The sequence below is a fragment of the Meriones unguiculatus genome, chromosome 11, assembly GCF_030254825.1.
Source record: "Meriones unguiculatus strain TT.TT164.6M chromosome 11, Bangor_MerUng_6.1, whole genome shotgun sequence".
NCBI classification, from domain to species: domain Eukaryota; kingdom Metazoa; phylum Chordata; class Mammalia; order Rodentia; family Muridae; genus Meriones; species Meriones unguiculatus.
In genome coordinates, this window is record NC_083359.1 from 55,273,427 (window position 1) to 55,298,016 (window position 24,590).

Sequence of the window (24,590 nt, forward strand, 5' to 3'; positions counted from 1 at the left end):
GAAGTAGAAGACACTGGAGGCTTCCTGTGACTGAGCCTAGTGTGTGACAGAGAGAAGGCACTGCAGAAGAGGAACGTGTGTGTGTGTGTGTGTGTACGTGTGCCACAGAAATCAGAAGAGTGTCAGATCCCCTGGAGCTAGAGTTACAGGTGATTGTGAGTCAAGTGATGTGGGTGCCAGAATTCAAACTCTGGTCTTTTCGTAACTGCTCAACCATGTCTTCAGCCCCAAGAAGATGTCCTTGGGGCCTGCTCATAACCCTTGGTAGCCACATGTCTTAGTGAGCCTCTGATTAGGGCGAGAAGGAAGGAGCCCATCTTTCCACTACCAGGTAACCATAACAGTTCCCATAACAGGAGCCCAGGCCAGGGTTAGCCCAGCAGCTGCACATGCAGCAGCCATCCCTTCTTCTGTGAATAGTGCAGCATTTTCAATCATAAGCCCATTCAGAACAAAAGGGCAGGGATGGGGAGCCTACACTACCAGTACACACAGATTTCATGCGCACTGACACGGAAAGAAGATAGGAGAGAGTGCACATTTATAAAGATCATGAATGTATATAAGTCATATTTGCAGGTAACATGCTGACTGGGCTCAGTTCTAGAACAAGGTGCACACGGAAGCAAACTGAGGATCCCAAAGTGTTTACTCATAGCCTTGGTCCCCATAACCTCCCCTCTTTCATCTTGGGCACATTAGAGAGTTGTGGCTGTAAGCTTCTGCCCTGTGTCTCCCAGCCCTCCTACTCCAGCTCCTGAGGGATCTCACCTGGCAGAAGAAGGTGCCCAGAACCACAGTGCAGAAGATGATGTTGTGGTGGATGCCTGCAAAGATGTTCTTCTCGCCGTGGATCTTCCGGGAGTTGATCTCGTTGAAGAGCTGCATGAGCACAAAGGTATTGAAAACAATGGTATAATGCTGGCTGGGTGGTGAGTGGAGAGGTGCCTTCCGTCCGCTGTCGATGTCAAACAGCTTCTCACCTAGTAGGAGCAGGACACATGTTAGAGGATGACTGTGGTCTCGGTGAGGGTTCAGGGTGAGACAGAAAGTGTTGGGAGAGCCATGCTGGTGGCTTCTGGTCATTAGAAGATTCACATTGATCAGTTTCTGAGTTACACAAGTTACTGAACATTTACTTTTTTTAAAATAACCCATTAAAATTATCTTAGATTTATTTTTTTTTGTTGTTGTTGTTTTTTGAGACAGGATTCCTCCGTGTAGTCTTGGCTGTCTGGACTTACTTTGTAGACCAGGCTGGCCTTGAACTCCCCTGCCTCTGCCTTCCGAGTGCTGGGATTAAGTGTGTGCCACAACACCTGGCCCATATTTATATCTTTTATTTTATGTGTATGAGTGTTTTGCCTATCTGTATGTATGTGCCACTGGAGGTCAGAAGGGGGCATCAGATCCCATGGAACTGTATTTACAGATGGTTGTAAACCACCATGTGGGTGCTGAGAGCTGAACTTGGGTCCTCTGCAAGAGCAACAGTGCTTTTAGTTGCACTTCCTCCAGCCTGCCTTAATGAAGTATTTTAAATGTTGGCTCTGGTCTCAACCTATCTGATCTTGCCTGCCGGTTGGCTTCACTGGTATTTGTTTCCCTGTGTTGTGGCATGATGGAAGGCTATGTCTGGCCTGGGAATACTCAGTGAACACTCACTGATGAAGATGCTATTGCACCTGTCTGTACTTCACTAGCTCCCATGCTATGTTCTCTTTCAGCCATCTCTGGCCCTAACTAAATCTAGCACCTAACAGCTGTCCTCCGTCTCCCAACCATGGCTCACCAGCAAAGACAAGGAGGAAGATGACTGTGAGCTGATACACTGCATGGCCCAAGATGTTCTTCATCATAGTGCGCGAGATCAGAGGCTTGTTTCGTCCATAGGGGCGACGCTTCAGCAGAGAATCGGTTGGGGGCTCTGTGGCCAGGGCCAGGGAGGCAAACGTGTCCATGATCAGGTTAACCCACAACATCTGCACCGCTTTCAGTGGGGAATCCTAGTGGGAAGAAGAACCAGTCCTTTCAGCTTGCTCAAGAACCAAACCCATCGCATTCTCCAGCTCCATCATCCTGTTGAGGTGGCCTAGCTCCAGCTACCCACTAGACCTTGAATTTGGCTACCTGGGTACAGAGTGACCTTGACAAATTTACATATCTGACATGAAAGCTTGCTTTGAAAAGACAAAGATAATCCATGTAAGTGTACTTCATAGCTGCTGACCAAACCAAACCAAACCAAACTAAACCAAACCAAACCAAAAACCACTCAAAAAACTAAATGAATGGTAGGTAAATCATTATTCTGACCAAGCAGATAGAGACTGTAGACCTGGTCCAGCGAAGTGTCCACACAGCATTAGGACATCCTTGTCCTCACTTCTAAGTAGATACACTGTACCCCCTACCCTCTGTTCCTGAGCTCCTTGCGTCATCCCTGCCATCCAAGCCCTGCCCTACCTGAGTGATACAGGCTCCAGTGAAGGCCACAATAACTGCCACCACATTGACGGTGAGCTGGAACTGCAGAAACTTGGAGATGCTGTCATACACATTTCGTCCCCACATCACTGCCTTCACAATGCTGGTGAAGTTGTCGTCAGTCAGGATGATGTCTGACGCCTCCTTAGCCACATCTGTGCCTGCAATGCCCTGAAGGGGGAGAGGGAGGCAGACAGTGAGCAGTTAAAGAGTAGGTAGCACACTGAACCCAGGGTTTAAGGACGGGAAGCCTCAGAACCAGGTGCAGGCACTAGAGGGCACTGTAGCCACAACAGAAAACAGAGGGCACCCACTTGTCTGCCCTCTCAGAGCCTCTTGCAAACACCCTGTGAAAGGTATGTGCGCATGAAGCTCGGCCTCCCTCATTGCCTCTGCTCTTCGTTCTGAAGAGACTCTGGGTTGCAAACGCTGCACAGGTGACAGAGAAGTGATGGGTTGATGCACTTTTGTTGGAAGTGCTGAGCTTGGCTAGGCTCCCACTGTGACAGCTGGGTCCATGGCTGCTTGATGGTAGAAGAGAGAGACTATTACTCACCTGGGGGTCTGACATCATTGCCTGGCTCCTCTCCCAGATGAGGAGTTAGGCGTCTTCGAATAGTCTCTTTCCCTACCCTATTACTTCCTCACCCCAGAATTGAAAGGGATTGGGCAAGTCCCATTTATGCTACCTTCAAATTCCTGCATTTCTTTCAACACGAGCAGGACTGAAGTCCATGCCTCCTAAGCACCTTTCGGAAACCCTGCAGTTTGTTCTAGGAGGAACCGTCCTGTAACATAACATGTTCTGTCCTTGTTTGGAGCCCTGTCACTGGGAACCTATGGAGGACTTCTGAATAGATGGCATGGAACTCTCTAGCTGACAGTCCATGTCCTCACAGTGACCCTGTATTTATGCCCCAGCCTGCTCTCAGGCAAGCTTTCTGCTCAAAACTTACTGGTTTATTAAAAATCTCCAGAATCACCCTTACCTTTTTAGTCTGGGCTTTTATTCCCATCATTTTTCTAAATCAGAAACATCCTCCTTGATTATATGTTTGACTCCTACGATCTTTATTATCTGGGTCAATTAAACACTGCCATTCTAGCACATATGTCACTGCTATACACAGCTTCTCCCTCTTCCTCCTCTTCTTTGCGTTACAGTCTCATGTAATTCAGGCTGGTTTCAGATTCGCTAGGTAGTCAAGGCTGGTCCCAGATTCCTGGTTTTCCTGTGTCTACTTTCCAAGTGCTGGTGAACAGTACAGCCCCAGTCTGTGCTTCTATTATACATCTTGCAACTTTAACCCAAAAGAGCTTATTCTTTTGTAGAATCTTTAAACTTTAAAAAATCTTTATGTGTTTCTGTGTGTATGTACCTGCAGAGTCCAGGGTAGGATGCTGGATTCCCCGAATAAGGAATTACAGGTGGTTATGAGCCAGCCAATGTGGGTGCTGGAAACTAAACTCAGGTCCTTGCAAGAGCACCAGTCATTCTTTTTTTTCCCCCCAGCAATCACTCTTCTTCTTCTTCTTCTTCTTTTTTTTTTCACCAATCATTCTTAACTGCTGAACCATCTCTCTATCTCTCTAGCCCCAGGAACTTATTCTTTATTTTGGTGTATACTTGATTGTTCTGTTTATCTAGTAATATTAGTTTACTATCTAGATTGCAGCAAATGAAGACTATCTAGATAAGAGAATGCAATTCAGTTTCCCTACCAAAAAGTTCTATAGTGTAGGGCATGGTAGCATGTCTATAACCTCAAGGCAGGAGGTTAGCCTAGGCAATCCTGTCCTCTCCCCCTAAACCTCAAATACAGATACATGCTGCCCTCTGTGCAGCATCTGTGCCCTGTGGAAAGAAAAAGGAGGGTAGTTTGCTTGCATCTACTCACTACTATGATGTAATATTCAGGCCACACTGTTTCTTTTATATTTTTCTAAGATTTATTTATTATGTATACAATGTTCTGTCTGCACATATACCTGCACACCAGAAAAGGGCACCAGATCTCATTATATATAGTTGTGAGCCAGCATGTGGTTGCTGGGACTTGAACTCAGGACCTATGGAAGAACAGACAGTGCTTTTAGCCTCTAAGCCACCTGTCCAGCCCCAGGAAATACTGTTAACTGAAGAAAAGAGAGGTGGGAAAGAACATATACCATTTTATCTAGGAGGATGAAGTAGAAATATATTGTATTCACAAAAAAAGATTTATTTTTATTTTGTATATATGGGTTGGTGCATGCCTGTTGGTGCATCACAGGCATGCCTGGTACCTGTGGAGAGCAGAAGAGGGCACCGTGCCCCCTGGAACTGGAGTTACTGATGGTTGTAAACTGTCATGTTGGTTGCTAGAACCCAAACCAGGGTCCTCTGGACAAGCAGCCAGTGCTCTTAACTGCCACGCCATCTCTCTAGCCCCTATTTGATATTTTTGGAGCTGAGTGGGGTTTGAGACAGGGTTTCTCTGTATAGCCCTGTTTGTCTTAGAACTCACTCTGCAGACCAGAGGCTGGCCTCGAACTCATAGAGACCCACCTGCCCCTGCCTCCTGAGTGCTGAGATTAAGGTGTCTGCCAACACCACCACACAGCTCAACTGCTATTTTTTTAATTTAAAGACTTAAATTATTTCATTATATATGCACTGGTGTTTTGCTTGCGTGTATGTCTGTGCACCAATGCCTGATGTCTCCAGAAACCAGAAGGGGGCAGCAGATTCCATGGAACTGGAGTTACAGGCAGTTGTAAGCCACCATGTGGATGCTGGGATTAGAACCTTAGTCCTCTGGAAAAACAGTCTGTTTTTAATCTCTAGACTCTTTCCAGCCTCTATTTTTTCATTTAAAAATTATGTTTTTTAGATGTATTTCTAGTAAGAGATCACTACAGATAAAAGACAATAAGAATAATATATATGTACAGAATTGTCAAACAATAACAAATATTTTTAAAAAAACTAAATAAAAAGATAAATATTTAGCTCAGTGTGGTGGTACATGCCCAAAATTTCAGTACTTAGAAGGCTGAGGCAGGGGCATTGTGAGTTTAAGGCTTTCCTGGGCTATATAGTAAGGGTGTAACCAACCTAGGTTCATAGTAAAACCCTGTCTCAAAACAAAATGATAAAAGATTTTTTTTTAGTAATTCTTTTTTTTTCTTTTATTTTATAACTATTACATATGTTTTTAGACAAAGTCAATAATTACATTAAAAGCACTAGGAGTCACAGTTTTTTATCTGAAGAACCACAAACATAAAATTAGGGAACCTAGAAACAAATTAGAGAATTAGAAATAAAGTAGGTGCTTAGCATTCCAGAATTTTAAATTTGGGTGAGAAACATGAACATCAATTTAGGAAGTATTTTTTTTTCTTAAACACAGGTATAGAAACAAAACTGGGCCGTGAAATCTCATTTTTTTTGCCTCGTTATCCACTAACTAGAATTAGAAATGGAGTGTGCTCAGAGAGAAGGTGCATCTTCATGTTATGATTGTGTTCCCAATATGGCTTGTCACTAAAATCAGGCAGAGCACACTTAAGGAGTGCGGGATGCCAGACCTGAGAAAAAGAGTAGGTCCAGCCAGGTGGTAAGTAAGTCCAGCCAGGTGGTAGCAGTGCACGCTTTTAATACCAGCATTTGGAGGCGGGGGCAGGCAGATCTCTGTGAGTTCGAGGCCAGTCTAATCTACAGAGCAAGTTCCAGGACAGCCAGGGCTACACAGAAAGATACTGCCTCAAAACTCAAAACAAGACAACAAAAGGCCCAACCTCTCTGCAGTGTCCTATCAGGCAAGAAACTGGGAAAGTGATAAGAGACACTGAGGGTTACATCAAAAGGACTCAGAGACATGGAAGAGGTTTCTCTTGGCTAATGATGGATCAAATTTGAGCATAAAGACAATAATAATAAGAACAATGGGTTAAAATGCATCATACATATATTCAAATTCCCTTGTTTTGGCTGAGGCATTTCAGTGGTAGAGCACTTTTCTGACATGCATGAGGCCCTAGGTTCAATCCAAATACTAAAAAACAAAACAAAATAAAACATGTGTCTGTAATAATACTTAAAGAATGAAACAAGACATCAGTGGTAAGGAAAGAAAAAGAGTCAAACATTTAACCACCTTTCATGTGGGAACTGAAGCAGAGAGTAAGGACAGAGGTAAAGGGAAATCTCCTTCTGTGTAAGCATTCAGGTTAATAAATAAAATGGAAACTGTCATTTCACAGCTCCCAATGAGCTCTAGAACTTGATTGCTTCTAGACTAACCTACATAAAACACAAGGGACAAACCAGTGTTGTACAGTGTGATTCCAGCACTCAGGATACACAGGCAGGAGAACTGCTTTAATTTTCAGGATAGCCTGGGCTACAGACTCAGGGGAAGGCCTGACCATGTCTGAAACCCAAAATGAGGCAGAAAAACTAAACAAAATGAAATAAACAAACAAGCAAAACAAGCCAGATGTGGGATGCAGGACCCCTTTCATCCCAGTGCTTGAGGTAGGGGCAGGCTTGGTCTATGCAGCCAGTTTCAGGCCAGGCAGGTAGAGCAAGACACAGTCTCACAAGACGCACTTGTCATGCAAATCTGTTAAATTGAGTTTGATGCTAGGATCCCACAGTGGAAGAAGAAAACCAATTTCCAAAAACTGTTCTCTGACCTCCACACCCATACTTTGGTGGGTCCAAGACACACACAGACACAAAGACATACAAACATACACAGACACACGGGGGCGAGGTGCAAACAAAATCATAAAATCCCACCCTAAATCAAAACCAAGGGATCAAACATTTAACATTGACATTATGTTAAAGGAGAACACATTTGTGCTGTTGGAACAGCCTGTGTAGACAATAAATCCAGTTTCTTCAACATGCTAGCCATGCCAAAGGTGAAAGAGAACTGTGCAAAATCTCAGCGCAGTGGCCCCGAGGCCGCCATCCTTGGAAAGGCCTACTTGCAAGGCTGGCTCCTGGGAACATGGCTCTCAGAACACTCCCTGTGGTCAGCACTTAACTGAGGCAGGCGGTCGCTCTGCCAGGTATCCAACCTTTTGACACTGTGACAACACTGTTATCTACAAAGTTCACACTCAGAAAGGGTGTAACGGAGTTATAACAACAACAACAAACACCACAAACCCTCCGAAAAAAATCTCACGGTATTTAGAGTACATTTTCTAATTTCGTGTTGGGCCTCTGTCCTTGGCCGCACGGCGCCCACAGACCGGCAGACCATGCTGAAGTCATCTGGCTCCTGCTTCCCATTCGGGGGTCTGGAAGCTTGATATGTGTTAGGAACTCCCCAAAGCCAGTACTAATAAAGTCTTTGGGAACTGATGTGACAGGTTCCCTGTCAGAGGCGTTACACACACGAGAATGAACTCCCCCCGCCCCTCTGTGGCAGGGAGAGCACAAAGAGACTGCTCCCGAATCCCCTGGATTCTGTTAGTGTCTTTTTCTCTTGTGATCTAACTCTATCCTCAGTACGTGTCTGTGATAAAGGCCTTCCATGTGTGAGCACATAGGCCGGGTTCCACTGAGCCCTAGTAAATCTGTGAATACAAGGACATCTTTGGGACACAGGCTGAATCAGTGGTTCTTAAACATTAGGGCACACTAGGATTCCCAACTCCAGGTCTTCTGACCCAGTAGGCTTGGGTGGTGCCTGAGAATCTGCATTTCCATAGGTTTCCAGTTACTGCTCTTGCACTGGAAGTTGGGCTACATTTTTTTTTAATTAATTTTATGTGTATAGGTGTTTTGCCTGTATGTATGTATATGTACCCTATGTGTGCCTAATATGTCTGCTAGAAAAGGGAGTCAAATCCCCTGGAACTGGAGTTACAATCACTTTGTAGGTGCTGGGACTTGAACCTTCATCCTCTGTTAGAGCAGAAAATGCTCTTCTCCACTGAACTGTCTCAACAAGCCCACAAAGGACACACTTTAAGGTCCACTGATGTGGATTTAGAGACGTCTTAGAAAACTATAAGGCATGGATTCTATTTGGATTCTGACTCGGACAGATAAACTATAAAAACATTTATGAGTCATTGGGGGAAATTTAAACACCAACTAGAATTTGACAATAGTGAGGAATTATCAGGTTTGTTTTTTCTTTAACATTTACTTATTTTTATGTGCATTTATTTATTTTTAATGTATTGCCTGCATGTGTTCCTGTGTGAAGGTGGAACTGGAATTAGAGACAGTTGTGAGTTGCCATGTGGGTGCTAGGAATTGAACTGCAGTACTCTAGAAGAGCAGCCAGCCATCTTTCTGTCCCTGTTTCCCCCCCCCTTCTCCTAGACAGGATTTTTCTAGATAGCCCTGGCTGTCCTGGAACTCGCTCTGTAGACCAGGCTGGCCTCTGCCTCCCAAGTAATGGTATTAAAGGCATGTGCCACCACCACCTGGCTAGAATTAGCTGATTTCCTGCCCCAGAGAAGGGCTCTCTGTGTAGCCTTGGCTGTCCTAGACTCATTTTGTAGACCAGGCTGTCCATGAACTCACACTGATCTGCCTGTCTCTGCTTCCCTGAGTGCTGGGGTTAAAGGCATGTGCCACCATGCCCTGCCTGAATTATCAGGTTTTTTTTTTAAATGAAAAATTCTATTATAATTCTCTACAAGCATTTATTGATATATATTATTTAGAAGATATATTCAAAATTTTATGAATACAAATGACAAAATGTCTTAGATGGACTACAAAATAATTCTGCTGGATAGCGGAAGCTGATGGGAGTACCTACTGATGCACAGTGACAAGTCTGTGAGGACCCATTATATGATTCTAACTTCTTTAGCATATTTAAAAGTTTCTTAGAATTAAAACTGTGGTTTTGTTTCATCTTGTTTTAGGGCTTCCTAGGAAAGAGAGAACTGGTGGTTAAGGGCATGCACTCTTGGGGGCCAGAGTTTGATCCCAGGCTCATACGTGGAGTGGCTCACAACTGTGTCTAACCTTCATGGGCCTCCTCCTACTTGTGCATATACTTACAAACAGATGCACATATATCCATCTAATTACAAAAAAAAAAAAAAACTACAAAAAAAATTTTTTTAAAGAGTTCCACAGAAGTTGGTTATTTTCTTTCTTTTTGAGATAGAGCCTTAGTAAGTATCCAAGATGATTTGGAACTGGTTTGGACTGGGCTGGTTTTGAACCTGAGATCCTCCTGCCTCAGCTTCCCAAATGTTGGAATTATAGGTATGTACCTCCAAATCTGGCTAGTCTCTCACTCTCACACACCCCTTCCTAAATTCCCTTCCACTGCTTAGATCCCAACAACAGTTAGACAAGGACAGAGGCTAGGAGCAATAACCTGCTTGAGTGTGAGGATGCGCTTTGTACTCAGAACTTCTAACCCTCTCTGGACATCAGAATCAACTGCTGTACTTGCAACAATCATCACACCTCCTGTAGCACCAACAAAAACCTCAGACTGAACCAAAGCCCCAAGCACTTTTGGCACCCACCCTCCTGTACTGAAGCAAGATGCCTCTTTGGGACACTTGACTTTAAAAGGAATTTGCCAAAAGATCCAGATACTCCTGATCTCACATGTGAAGGGCACAACACTGAACATGTTCTATGTGGAAGCTGAAGCTCCTGGAATTCGCTCAGGCAAACAGCATCACCGCAGTGCTCTTGTTTTTCTGGGTAAGCCACTTTGTGATTTCCTCAACAGCCACCATCTGTTTTTCACACACATACTACTGGCCAGGTAGGCGGGAAGAGATGGAGGTGGGGAGAGGCCACAGGTGGGATGTGAAGGCAGAGGAAGCAGATGCTTGCCTGGCTCCTGATGAAGGCAACCCAAGGGGGGACCTGGTGAGCTTACCATGGCAAAACCGACGTCTGCTTTCTTTAGGGCGGGTCCATCATTTGTTCCATCACCAGTGACAGCCACCACCTGCCGATGCTCCCCAACAGTGCTGTCAATGATACCTGGGATAAACAGACACACACCCAATAGTGAACACACATGTGCTACCTGAGGTCATGTGGCAAGTACTGTTTCCCATCAGAAAGACATTTTTGGTCTCCTCCCCCATCTCTATCATTCTGCCTCTACTCTCTCCTCCCCCTTTCTCTCTGCTGCTGGGTCTACAGTGACCACCCAAGGGCAATTGTTTCATTAAGGTCATTCTGAGCTGAGAAAGGCAGTCTTCGCCCAGTGCCTTATGAAGCTGCTCGGTAGCTGGGAAGGCATGAGATGGCTTTGAAGACAGACACCTGGGTTCAAGTGTCCTACTTCAGCCTACCAGCTGCAGACTAATAATGCCACCCTCAGCTCTAGAAGCTGTGATGGCCTATCCCTCAACTCTAGTACTTGGGTAGTAATGGTAGGAGGATCAAGAGTTCGAGGCCATCTTCAGCTATTTAGGGAATTAAGGTCAATCTGGTCTACACAAGAACCTGTCTCATCCCCTCCCCCACCCCATCCCCTGCAAACAACAGCAAACAAAGAACTCCCAAACCCTACTAAAACCTTAAACCAAAAACCACAACTCTATATATAATATACTTGCCAGGAGCTCAGACATTTGCTAAACTCAATGCTCTCCGTATTAGCCTGGGACCGCTCCCAGGATTCCTTACTGGGGACAGGAGAAGAGTTTGGCTGATGGCTCTTTTTGTTTTGAGACAAGGTCCCATGTAGCTCAGGCTGGCCTTGAACTCACTATGTAGCCAAAGATGACCAAACTTTGGACCCTTCTGCCTCCACCTCCTCCTGAGTTTTAGGACCACAGGTGTAACTCTTCAATGGGTATACCTTTTCTATTCCTTTTGTGTGTGTGTGTTGGGGGGACAGTGTTGGGAATTGTGTATACTAAGCAAGCACTCTGCCCCTGGCTACATTTCCAGCTTGGCCTAGGATTGCTCTTTAACTTTCCTTTTCCTGCCCTGCCCTCATCTATGGCAGGCACATACTCACAGGCTGACCTCACCTTTCACCAGTGTGTGCTTGTCCGTGGGAGAAGACCGGGCCAGTACCCGAAGCCTGGGCCAGACCTTGTCCAGCTTTTCTTGTTCAACCTGTCAATACCAGAGGCACCTTGATCAGTTAAACTCGGTGCAGCTTGTTTAGTGAAATCTTGCCCCTTCACATTATCCCTGCTTCCAAGAGTGCTCGAACTTTGTAGCCCTGGAGAGACCCTTACCCCCTGGCCTCTGAGGAGATGAAATAGCCAGTATGGTTTCACTGATGGTGGCCATGCAGGGCCTTATCTTCTTTCCCCTCCCAATTTCCTGTCTGGAAGCCAATCCTTATATCTCAGCCCCATTTCAGGAGGAGGGTCAGGGTTGATGCCTTGCTTGGGAGGCTACCATGAAACTGCTGGGGTCTTGGGTCTGATTCCATGTAGACCAGGATGCTTTTGTCTATTCTCTAGTCACACTGCATCCAAGCACAAGCCTGTGCTACCCACAGCCACAGGTTGGTGACATTGGAGGGGTAGGGTAGGGGAAAAGCAGCACAGAAATTATTCTATGAGTTAAAAAAATAAAACAAAACAGAAAGCTAATGAAGTTAGTGATTCTATTCCCCAGAGGTAACTGAATGAAGATAAGATGACTCCCCAGTCACCGGAGGAGCAGCTGTGGTGGGAAGGGCTGTTTCCCGACGAACAGACTTCAGTTTAGAAGCCGCCGCCTGCTCCCACAGCCGAAGGCGCTGCGCACCGGGACCAGCCATTCCCCTGTAGGTGGTGCCCTTGCTGGTCCCTCCACCAACCTACCTCACCCTTCTCGTTGCGGATAAGCCTATTAAATTCTTTGCCTTCTAAGCACAAGAAGTCATCTCCAGGGGTCAGAATGCCACATTTGGTGGCGATGGCCCGTGCTGTGTTGACGTTATCACCTGTCACCATTCTGACAGTAATGCCAGCCTGTTTGCACTTGGCAATTGCAGCTGGTACCTAAGGAGAGTAAAGAAGAAGAGAAAAAGAAAAGAGAAAAACAGAAAAGTGGTTATGAGGCTGGTTATGAGTGTGGTTATGAATATGGCTCACTGCCCTGGTTCAGCTCTCACTTCACTGCAGATGGACAGAAGCTATGTCTGGTTGTCTTTATAGTATGCAGTGACCCCTCTGCGCCTGTCATTCTCACAGGAGCCATTTGAATTTCACTCCTGGTCCCCTAGGTAGAGGGGGAATTTACTCTGAGAGGTAGATGTGAACACTTGTGCCTCCCTTTCCTTCAGGCTCCCTGGGAGGCTTGGTCAGCATCCAGTGATACAGTCACTGCTCTCCTTCCCAGAAGCAGCTCTGACCACTCTCTATCCACCTGGTCCAGGCTCCACTCCATGAGCTCATGGTGGTGATAGGACACCTCACCATCTCAGCCTTCATAGGTACTGGTCCTACCTAGCTGAGATTTTTAGCTTTTCATTCTCTTGTGCCTAGAGAATGAAAAAGCTGAACATAGGGACTGCTCAAAAAGAATATGCTGGTTGAAAGAAGATGGCTGAAGAATTGCCTTCTGATTAATTCCCAACTATTCCCGTGTACCAAGCAAAAAGCCCAACAGAACTGTGACTGCTTGCTCCTCAGATAGCATGGACCCTCGGGATGCTGCCTTTGACCCACGTGGCACTCCACAGCTGATGTGTGTGGAAAGCAGGTATTGGAGAGTTGTCTTTCTCTGCAAGTGACAAGTAGTTAGGCAACGTGTCTGGGGTCACAGCTAGGCCTTAAATCCCTGCCTTCTTCTTGTGACTCCCAGGTGGCTCATTAGGTCACACTGGATCCTGTACCCTAACCAGTGACCAGTGGGAGACAAGCATCTCTGCTTTCATACCTTTTCTCTTCGGTTTAGAAACTGACAAGGCTTACCTCTGGGCGCACAGGGTCCTCAATGCCCACCACTGTAATGCAGGTCAGCTCAGTGAGGACTTCAGCCTCATTATCCCACGTGGGCTCTGCATCATCATCAAAATCCCGGTAAGCTATGCAGATAGTTCGGAGTCCGTCACTAGCCATGGGCTCAATGACATTGTGTATCATATTGTCTCGGTCCTTATTTTTGAATGGTATGGCTTTTCCTCCCTTGTCCAGAATCCGATTACATCTGGGCAGATGTGTAGTGAGAAATCAGTGTCTGCCTTCCCACTATATACATTTCAACAATCACAGGCATTACGATGATTCTGTATTTTTCCTAGAGACACTATTTCTTGGTCAATACATCTTTTATCTGTCATCCATCCAACTCTATCTCTCTCTCCTTTGAGATAGGGTCTCAAATAACTGAGGTTAGCCTCAAACTTGTTATATAGGTTGACCTTGAACTTTTGGTCATCCTGCTGCTATCTTTCAGGTTTTGGATTTATACAGGTCTGTACCACACCTGCTTTAGTACCCATTTGGCAAACACTGTTCCAACTAAGATATACCCCTAGTTCCTAGTTTCTTTTTGAGGAGTCTTTTTTCTTTTTCCTCTCTCTCTCTCTTTGACAGGCTCTCTCATCCTGCCAGTACTAGCACTTGCTATGCACATGAGGCTGGCCTTGAACTCACAGAGATCCTCTTGCCTCTGCCTTCCAAGTGCTGGGATTAAAGGCATATGCCACTATGCTAAACTTTCTTTCTTTTTTCCTTCTCTGTCTCTCCCTCCTTTCCTTTCTTTTTTGAGATGGACTACCCTAGAATGACCCTGAACTTGTAACTCTTCTGCCTCAGCCTCCCCAAAGCTTGGGTCATGGGTATGTCCCATCCCTCCTGGCTACATACGGAAGTTGGGTTGACTGGGACAAGCTATAGGCAGCTTAGCTACTTTTAAAGATACACAGCGTGTAATCAGACTTGAGAATGGGAAGGAAAGGGATCAGAGAAGCAGCACTGCTAGCTCTTAGTATACACAGGGCATCTTATGCTCACCGACTCTTTTGAGCACAGTGACACAGGACATATTCTGACTACCTCCACGAACTCGCTAGGAAATGGAAGCTCAGGCTGTTCCAGGCTGAATCCTGGCTGTAGCACTGTTAACTGCTCTCTCTATGAGAAAGTTACACAACTTCACTGCTTCTATTTTCTCATCTGCAAAAAAGTCAAAATAATACCCACCTTGCCGAGTTGCAATAATTAAATAAAAGGAATCAGCAAAGTTCTTAAAAACAATTACTATCCTGAGTAAAAGCTCAGATGTCACTACCTGGCTGGAGGGTCACTCATCTTTCAGACTGGTTTGGCATGGGCCCTCAGACCTTCCTGAGGGGAAAAACGGGAGGAGGGGGCTCACCTGCGCAGCATTATCTCCGAGGCTCCCTTGCTGAACATGCGGAAGCCCCCTTCAGGTCTCCTGATGACAGTGCTCATGGACTTGCGCACCGAGTTGAAGGTGTACACCTTGAAGAACTTCTCCTCTGGCACCTCTTTGCGAACTGCCTGGTAGTCCTGCTTCAGATCTGTGACAAAGCCCAGCAGAGCACACTCTGTCTTGTTGCCTACTTGCCGGGGTAGGCCTCCCTCCTTTTCTGGAGGCTGAGAGAGAAAAGAAAAACAGAAACAAAAACAGACATGGAAGCGATGAGTGAGATCCCTGGACAGAGAAAGAGCTGAGGCAGGTAAATGTGGTAGGCATGCCAGTGCCCACAGGGGAGGCAGCAGTTGATTTTGCTCTTTCAAAGGTGACCTTGTCTCATAGCAGTACAGGTCTTGGTACCTTACAGTTGTTCTATGGTAATGGGGTGCCCCATCCTCTGGACACCATATTCTAATGCTTTCTCTCTGTTTCTGAAAAGTTAGTAATTAAATCTGGATAAGTGCAAGTCTGCTGTAGGCATGAGGTTCCTTCTCAGAGACACTGCCATAGGTTCACACTGAACACCTTCAGTCAGCAGTAAGAAGAGGAATGGAATGTAGGATGGCAATTCAGATGAAATAAATAATAGAGGGTGTGGTGGTTTGAGTGAGAATGTCCCCCATAGGCTTAAATGAATACTTGGTCCCCAGTTGGCAGAACTGTTTAGGAAGGATCAGAAGGTAAGGCCTTGTTGAAGGAGGCGTGTCAATGGGGGGAATCTAGGGAGAGAGTTTGAAGTTTCAAAACACTCATGTCATCTCCAGCATGCTTTCTGCCTCCTGCTTGTGAATCAAGATGTGAGCCCTCAGCTACTGCTCTGGCACAATGCTTGCCTGTCTGTTGCCATGCCCCCTGCCATAACAGTAATGAGCTCTAACCCTCAGAAACTGTAAGCCCTCAACAAACTCTTTCTTCTGTAAGTTGCTTTGGTCATGGTGTTTTAGCACAGCCATAGAAAAGTAACTAGGACAGAAGATTTATCTCTGGCAAAGTGAATATTGCTCCCCATCACCTATTCTAGGTCCCCAGGCAATGGCAAAGCTTACCAGAATCTTAGAAGTGTAAGCACTGTTGATAGAAATGCCGTTGACTATGAGGTCCAGAACATTGGGTGGGAGGACATCGGGGCTTGGGATCTCGCGGTAATGAGTGTTCCCAATGTAAGTTTGTACCACTGTCATGCGGTTCATGGTCAGCGTGCCTGTCTTATCAGAGCAAATGGCTGTGGCATTGCCCATTGTCTCGCAAGCATCCAAGTGCCGTACCAAGTTGTTGTCCTTCATCATTTTCTACAAAAGAAAAGAGAAAGAAATTGAAAGAAGACCAATGGAGTGCCCTTAAAAATACATCAAAGGTTAAGTCCTAGTCAACATTTTTCACTTTGTTTTCTAGTCCCCCACAAAAATGTAGAGTAGCACTGTTATGAGACTTGAAGATGCTAACTGAAATGTTCATTTCCTAGAGGTAGGGCTTCTGCTTATGGGACCATCTAAAGTATATAAAGGACAGAAGAGCTTTTTCTTTAACTGATGGGCAGATGATAACCTCCTTTTCCATCTCTGTCCTTCTAGAACACAGTATTTTTCCAGTCTTACCTTCACAGAGTAGGCCAGTGAGATAGTGACAGCCAGCGGTAGCCCCTCTGGCACAGCCACCACCAATACAGTGACGCCGATGATAAAGAACTTCACAAAATACTGGATGTAGACAGGAGTGCACTCAGGGAGCCATTCTTTGTGTTGTATCACAAAATTGTCAATCACAAAGTATAGAATCAAGATGATAACTGTGATGGTAGACATGATCAGACCTGTCCAGGGCAACAAGGCACATCAATGGGGCTAGCTTGTTATATACCCTTTCTATCATTTTTAACATTCAAAGCATTTTAAAAAATGTATATGAGTGCTCTATTTGTATGTACACCTACATGCCAGAAGAAGGCATCAGATCATAATATAGATGGCTGTGAGCCACTATGTGGTTGCCGGAAATTGAACTCAGAACCTCTGGAAGAGCAGACAGTGCTCTTAGCCACTGAGCCATGTCTCTAACCTAATTTTTAAATCTATGAGCTTTAGAAAGTTGTGTTAAAGTCTTCTCCCCCATTGTCTGTTGTTTGCATACAATGACAGTAGAGGGTTTCTGTTTGTTTGTTTGTTTAGCAAAACAAAGGCTCTAAACCCAGTGTTTCCAAAGGTATAGATTCTGTTCTTGACACAGCACCACCTGAAGCACACCCTTGGATTAGCTGTTCGATTTCTGTGGGTTGAGTTCCTAATTTAAGCTCTTCTTTCATAAAGAAGAGGGTTGCTGGGTACGGTGGCAAACACTTATCCTTTCAGCACTGAAGAGGCCGAGGCAGGAAGGTTGGAAGTTTGAGCCAGCCTGCTCTACCTACAGAGACCTTGTTTCAAAAACAAACAAATTAACACCCCCAACCCCTAAAAACCAACCAAACCAAAACAGTGAAGAGTAAGTTAAGACATGAGTTTCTTCCTAAAAGACCTTGCTTACTCTTAAATGGCCAGATCCCCCAGAGCTCCGGTCATGCCTCCTTGCCAAGAACTAACTCTCCTCCACCCCAGGCAGAGAATTAAGAAGCCGACTATGCAGCGGCTTGAGTGCTGGAAGCTTACAGCACCTGGCTCTTCATTGTGTATGCTACACTGAACCAAATCACGCAATGTGAAACTTCCCACCATAGTCCCTAAACTTCTGGTTTTTCATTTGTTCTTGAGATCTGTTCAGAGGGTCTAGTGCCCCTTCTCTCACTGGGTCATGGCCTCCTCCTAATAAACAGCAACTTCTGAAGGGGACTGTGTGCCAGCTGCATGCGGACTGGCCACCGCTGCGTTATTAGTACTTCTGTTACATTAAAAGGTGGCCTGCTTTGTATGATTGCATTCCATAGTTTACCAAGGAGCAACTGCATCTGTTCACTTATCAGCTTGCCGACGTTGGCTTTCCCTCCACTGGTCTATGAATGTTCCTGGTTACAGGGATGTCCCACAGTGCTAACACAGCACCTACATGATGGCTCCTATCATAGCACGTCATGAGGATGACAATGACAGCAATGGCTTACACAGGGCCTGGCACAGGCCAGCCAAGCATTCATAACCACTTCACAACAGCCCTCGGAGAAAGGGTACTATTAAAAGGGTTAGACTAACTTTGTAACCTGTATGTCTTCTAAAGCCTATAGTTTTGAGTTTTAGGTTCAGGTTAAGCTAAAGCCTCTTAGTACCTTTCCAGAGAATGAAAAAATGTGACCCTATCTACGAGGACAGATAAAAAAAAAAAAAAAAAAAAAAAAAAAAAAAAAAGGCAAGCAAGCAATGACCTTCACTCAGAAAAAAAAACCCTCCTGTCTTTGAGATAGCATTTCTTAGCAATGAACCCAGACTTCTTCTGAGTAGCTTTTGACCTGCAGCCAAAAGTCCGAAGTCCCTAATCTTCAAGGATGAGCTAATCACCCCCACCTTAAATTGCAGCTGCATCCACACTTGGCAGGACTGGCCAAGCTTGAGCACCTAAGACTAACCAATTATCTCACTTTATAGCTTCCTCATCCAATCCTAAATTGCCAAAACTGCAACTTCAAATTTCCCGCAATTTTTCTTTTAAAAACCTAAAGGCCTTTGTCTCCCGGTGCCACTCTTTGCTTACCGGCAGGGGTGACCCCATTGTGCAATGGTTAATAAACCTCTTGCTTTTGCAACGAGTCTTGGTCTGGGGGAGTTTCTGGGAAGGGCGAGATCTTGAACTCCTGAGCTGTGAGACCCCAGGCCTTACATTTTTTGGTGCGTTGGCCGGGAAAGGGCGTGCCCTTTCCCCAACCCTCATCAGACTGAACTCGGAGGTCGAGCTCGGAACAGGTTAGTCTGTTTCTGTCTTACCAATCTGTTTCTTGTCAGAGATGACTGCCATGAGGCAGCCTCTCAATTAGATTTCTGTGGTACCAATCTGTTTCAGTTTAGGCGCCTATCTGGACCTTTTTGGTCATCTGATCAGTCATTGCGATAGACAGACGTGTCAGAATATCGCTTGACTGGGAACTGGGGGATTCCCCAGTTTCTGTTTGGGAGGTTGGATCTGAGATGGTCCTCCTCTCGTCTGATTTTCGTAGAGAACGACTGCCACCAGGCAGCTGTTCTATCAGAGCACTGTGGTACCACTCACAAGGGCGTCCTTGTTTGATTACTTGCCTTATTCTTTGTGTTTCTGTTGTTGTTGCCTCTCTGACTCTTTTGACAGAGAGATGGTCTAGCTCGAGAGCATCTGTAGAAGGGGTTTGAGTCCCCTGAGTGGTTCGAGGCCACTCGCCTGGAACGGTTTCATTAAGGCAGACAAACATGTCATTAATGCCAAGTCCATGGGACATCCTGTAGGATGCTCAGCTTGCCCCTTTCTGTGAACAGGGAGGAGCAGAGAGATTCTTCTCCCCCAGGAATTTAAATCCTGTGTTTCTCATGTATGTATGTATTTTTCTGTTTCTGTTTCTTTGTAGATTTGGACTGATGAAAATTTGGACAGAGGATAGTTAAAATTAGAACTAGTTCTCGGCCCGGGAGTGCACACGGCTGCATGGCAGGACACCAAGCAGTGTGCTCTCCCTCCCGAGGGAACCAAGGAGGGAATGCTTTCGGGTGGCTGGGGAGACATGTGGAGCTGGGGCTGGAGCTTGGGCAGGAGGTGCTCAGGCACTTGAGCGTCTGTGGAATAACAATGCACACCCAGCAGGGCATGGGCTTGATGCGCCATCCCCTTGTTGCGATGGACAGCCAAAGAGCACGGGGGACGGGAGAGGCCCAGCCAGGAAGCAGGTTCAGGACCTACGGGGGAGGTAAGCTACAGTAGAGCTCACAAGGGAGCCAAGGGAGTAGGCAAGGCTCATGGGCTTGCTGGGTGGAAGTCCTTAGACATGGCTAGGCGGGGATTGGCACCATAGCTGCTCCATGATAGGAGCTGCTCTGGCTACGGAGAGTGAGGAAAAACTCCTCTCCCTTGCCTTCATGTCATTAGATCACCACGCCCTCTTGCTCCTCTCTTCCCTCCTCCTACCTAGGGGGCTTGCAACTTACAGATCAAACAGTAATTTAGGAAAAAACTGCACTTGCTGTAATGTTTAGAATTACAACTGAGTCTGTCTGTTTAAATATATGGCCATTATACGATTGTTTTCAACTGGTCTTAAATGGTTAATATGATAAAAAAATAATTGGGTATGTTTTAAGGTTAAATTGAAATTCTTGTTTAAAACACGTATATGTGCCTATGTGTTTGTAGGGTCTATAAATGCATATGTTTAAATAACAACAATGTAAATTGCCACAGGAAAAGAACAAAGGTTGCAAAATCTCTGAGTCAAAATGATTTTATTTCCTTTTAGGATAAGAAGAAAGTCTTGTTCTAAGTTAATATTGGTTCTAAAGATTGGGTTGTTTTCACTGATAAATTTTGGTCTTAAAATCTGGTTTCGACTTTTAAAACTATGGTTATGCTTTGTAAATTCACTCCTAAAGAAGATACTTTGCTTTGATATTGCAGGGACGAGTTTTAAAAATTGTTTAAATGTTTAAGAGGATAAAACATTTATAGTTTATCAGATTTTTTAAGCAATAACTCTTGGGCAGTCTAACAACGAACTTGAAACAGTTTCCCAACCCTTAAAAAAATTAAAAAAAAATTTAATGGGAGTTTTTCTGTTGTCTAAAAAGAAAGAGAGGGTAGTAAGCAAGAGATAATAAAAAAATTCTGGCTGATAGGTTTGGTATGGTTAAAATAATTCATACAGTTTTAAAATGTTCTGTACTGTTTTGTTATGCAGTTGGTTCTAAAACTTACTTAATCACTATGTTAAAACTTTTGGTTGTGGGGGATTATGGATGCTCCACAGTGTTTGCTGTGTCATCAACAGCACCTAATGGCTATGTTTGGTATTGTCAGTCACAGCCTGTGCTAACACATGGCTAGCCGCCATGATGGTTCAGGGATAGAGAGCACGTGAAGCTGTAGTTTTGCTGCCATATTTGTTTAGGGCTTTCAGCTGAGTTCAGTTATACGTGGCCAGCCACCATGCTGGTCCGGAGATAAAGAGGGTGGAGCCATGAGTTTACCACCATTTTGTTTAGGTCTCTCAGTTATGTTCAGTCCTCTAATTAGTGTTAAGTGCAAAGCTTTTTACTGTTCAATTTTAATACAAAGTGGTAGGACCAGCAAGATTTACTAGCCCCTCTATAAACTATATCTGATTAAAATGCTTGCTTTAATTTTAGTTTAAAAAGAGCAGACTTAAAGCTACGCTAACGACTGCAGTTGGTTAAGGTGTTGAGCTTTACCTAGTGTCTTTGTATAGGTTTTTCTAAGGTTAAGCCTAAGATGGATAACTATAAAGTTTGCCTATTTGTCTTAAAATATATAGTTCTAAAACATGCATCTCAGAAATATGCTAGAACTAGATTAAGTAACATTCTGTTTTATAGGACACAGTTGAAAACAGATGATAAAAACAAAGAGTAACTCAGATATGCTGGCCCTCAAGCTTATCAGAGATCTGATAAATATGGCATTTTAACATATGTAAGTTTATTGTGGCAAAAAGTCCCAAAATCCTGGCAGTAGCTCCCCAAGGTCTCCAAAAAGATTTGGACAACGAAGGATGACTGCAACTCTGGATTGTGGTATGCTAACCACTGGGCAATACTGCCCCAACTGGCCCACTGCTAGGGCCCAGCCTAAACTGCGGACAAAGCTGGGGACACCTGAAGAGCCATTGTCTCACACTGTGAGAGGCAAGGGGAGGTCAATCTCTCCTGTTCCTCTTTCCACAGCAGCAGTTTCTCATCCTCTATGCCTGATGGCTGGACTGCCTCTGCTCAGAAAGCCAGGAGACCACATGAGCCAGGGACACTGCCTAGGTGATGGACTAACTAGTCATCTCTGTCATTTTGATTGGTACATTTACTTAGCTTATAATTTATCCTTCTCAGGTCTCTGATCACATTGATGGCTAGGCTGGAAGGCTAGGCTTAGTTAACAGTAACTTGGCAGCTAAAGAGCAGACAGTTAGGTTCACTATCAGCTCATTGGACAGTTCATTAGTTAGTTAAAACTACTAGGTACTATATCTTTTGTGTAAAAAAAAAAAAAAAAAAAAAAAACAAAACAAAACAAAACAGGTTTGCCCTGCTCACAGGCTTTACATCAGTTGCCAATGTTTTATAAGAATAGTTAAATTAAAAAAAATAAAGTTTATATAGGGTCTGAAAATATAGGAGTTCAGGTTATAAAAATCTAAAAAAATGTTGGTCTACATACTGATCAAAGTGTCAATTTAATGGACGTTAGGTTAACACTTAAGTCAAAAAAGAAAAAAAAAGTACAAGCAGTTTCTCATGCAGGCAATTTTACTTAGCCAAAATATAAGAGGGTTTACTCAAGGTTGCACAGAGCCTGCTGTCTGGTTACTATGGTTGCACGGAGTTTTTCAGGGTCAGAGCAGTCCGCTGTAAGACCACCAAGGTCAGTCTGTGAGACACTAGACTTTAAAAAATAGCCAAGAGGCTGTGTTCCGCTGCTCAGATGCCGTTAACTCCAAAAAGGCTGCCACGTGGACACACTTAAGTTGTTTATAAAAGATATAAAACAAACAGATGACTGATACCCATGCTGTTGGATATAGTTTTTACCTGTTACTCTCAAAATGTTGTTGTATTAGATTTGCTGATATGTTTCTTTTCTGGGTTTTTTAAATATATATATATTTCCTTTTGTGTACCAAAAATTCATATGAGTTTATAAAAATCAAAAGGTCATGAGACCTAGATCTGGCATAGGTCAAATGGATCCCAGAAGAGTTTTTCCCTGGTGTTGGGATTCCTCACTTTTTCCATTTAACAGACAAATCTCAACTTCTGTCTCTAGTCTAAATTTGTCTCACAGATTTTCACCTGGTTGACTCTGGGCTGCAAGCTGAAATCTGGACTTGTTGGAAGCTGACATGACTGCTCCCTGTCTCTTCAATTGGATCAACTAACCAGAGGCTGTTAAGGACTGCCTCATTGACCAGCCTTTGACTGGCTCCTAGTAATCTTTACCCATGTACTCTCCCCAACTTTTGACCAGCATTTCAGCCTCTTTCAAACTGAGATATCAACGATCCAATCATCAGCATGAAGAAATTCCAGAAGATGGATCATCGGCCCATTGTCCCATTCTACAGGCTGAAATGTTGAGTCAAAAATTTTTTTTTTCTTAAGATAAAATTCTCACTCTGCAGCTACTTCATGATTGAAGCAGTTACAAGGAGAAGGGGGAAATAAAAGGGTTAGACTAACTTTGTAACCTGTATGTCTTCTAAAGCCTATAGTTTTGAGTTTTAGGTTCAGGTTAAGCTAAAGCCTCTTAGTACCTTTCCAGAGAATGAAAAAATGTGACCCTATCTATGAGGACAGATAAAAAAAAAAAGGCAAGCAAGCAATGACCTTCACTCAGAAAAAAAAAAAAACCCTCCTGTCTTTGAGTTAGCATTTCTTAGCAATGAACCCAGACTTCTTCTGAGTAGCTTTTGACCTGCAGCCAAAAGTCCGCAGTCCCTAATCTTCAAGGGTGAGCTAACCACCCCCACCTTAAATTGCAGCTGCATCCACACTTGGCAGGACTGGCCAAGCTTGAGCACCTAAGACTAACCAATTATCTCACTTTGTAGCTTCCTCATCCAATCCTAAATTGCCAAAACTGCAACTTCAAATTTCCCGCAATTTTTCTTTTAAAAACCTAAAGGCCTTTGTCTCCCGGTGCCACTCTTTGCTTACCGGCAGGGGTGACCCCATTGTGCAATGGTTAATAAACCTCTTGCTTTTGCAACGAGTCTTGGTCTGGGGGAGTTTCTGGGAAGGGCGAGATCTTGAACTCCTGAGCTGTGAGACCCCAGGTCTTACACTATGATCCCTCTTGCTTCAAAGAAGAGAAAGCTAGGGGCCAGTGAAGCTTCCGATAGAGTACACTGGCAGGGTGGCTGTCCTGTTTCTGGGACTTTCAGTGAGAACACTGAGAAAGTTCCAGCCAAATGGGACAGCTGGTAACCTTACATATTGGGGTATCAGTGGCTACCCTGAGGGTTAAGGATCAATATATCCTTATCTGCGGCATAGTATTTGAGAAATACTCATATTACAGCTGCAGTCTGGCCCTGATGTTTGAGGCACTTCACAGCGAGGCCATGGGGGAGGGATGATATCAATGAACGCAGATTAGTTTGGTTTTAGCGTGGTTAAGGCTAGGACCAGAGTAAGGAAATAAAGCTCCCATGGGATATTTAGGGACTCTCTCTCTCTCTCTCTCTCTGGGTTTAAAGGTACCCTGCCTATTTTTCCCAAGTCCTAGCCTAGCCTGATATGTGAAACAAACCACAGGAGCCCAGTGGCTAGTCTGTAGGTAGTTCTTATCCCCAAGGAAGAATGAGGCAGGAATGATGAGAACACTTGAGCTAGGGGAAATGTATTTAATATTTCTGACCTAAGTACTGGGCTCAACAACTGGTGTTTGCACCCACAGCTCATTTCTTCCACAGAGAGTTTATGCATAAGGTTTCAAAGGTAGTCAAAATGAGCTAATTACCAGACTGAAATGAATTGCCCAGGTCAATATACTCCATCCAGAACTTTCTTTGATGCTTAAAATGCTCTCACTTGGTGCTGTTTACTAAGACAGCTGGAAACATGTGGCTATTGAATATCTAAAATGTGGCTCCCTAGGA

General features: G+C 44.5%; 1 protein-coding gene across 6 annotated transcripts in view; it reads right to left on the reverse strand.

The window, feature by feature from the left end:
* Atp2b4 (ATPase plasma membrane Ca2+ transporting 4) overlaps positions 1-24,590 on the reverse strand; it is a 104,787-nt gene that overhangs the window by 14,842 nt on the left and 65,355 nt on the right. For all 6 annotated transcript variants that reach the window (XM_060364323.1, XM_021633768.2, XM_021633770.2 and 3 more), the window contains 10 exons: positions 16,423-16,637; positions 15,874-16,116; positions 14,765-15,006; positions 13,357-13,591; positions 12,262-12,441; positions 11,473-11,560; positions 10,362-10,468; positions 2,467-2,658; positions 1,793-2,006; positions 772-983 (listed from right to left, as the gene is read on the reverse strand). In XM_060364323.1, the coding sequence (XP_060220306.1) occupies positions 772-983; positions 1,793-2,006; positions 2,467-2,658; positions 10,362-10,468; positions 11,473-11,560; positions 12,262-12,441; positions 13,357-13,591; positions 14,765-15,006; positions 15,874-16,116; positions 16,423-16,637 (1,928 nt within the window). The remainder of the gene's footprint in view (positions 1-771; positions 984-1,792; positions 2,007-2,466; positions 2,659-10,361; positions 10,469-11,472; positions 11,561-12,261; positions 12,442-13,356; positions 13,592-14,764; positions 15,007-15,873; positions 16,117-16,422; positions 16,638-24,590) is intronic.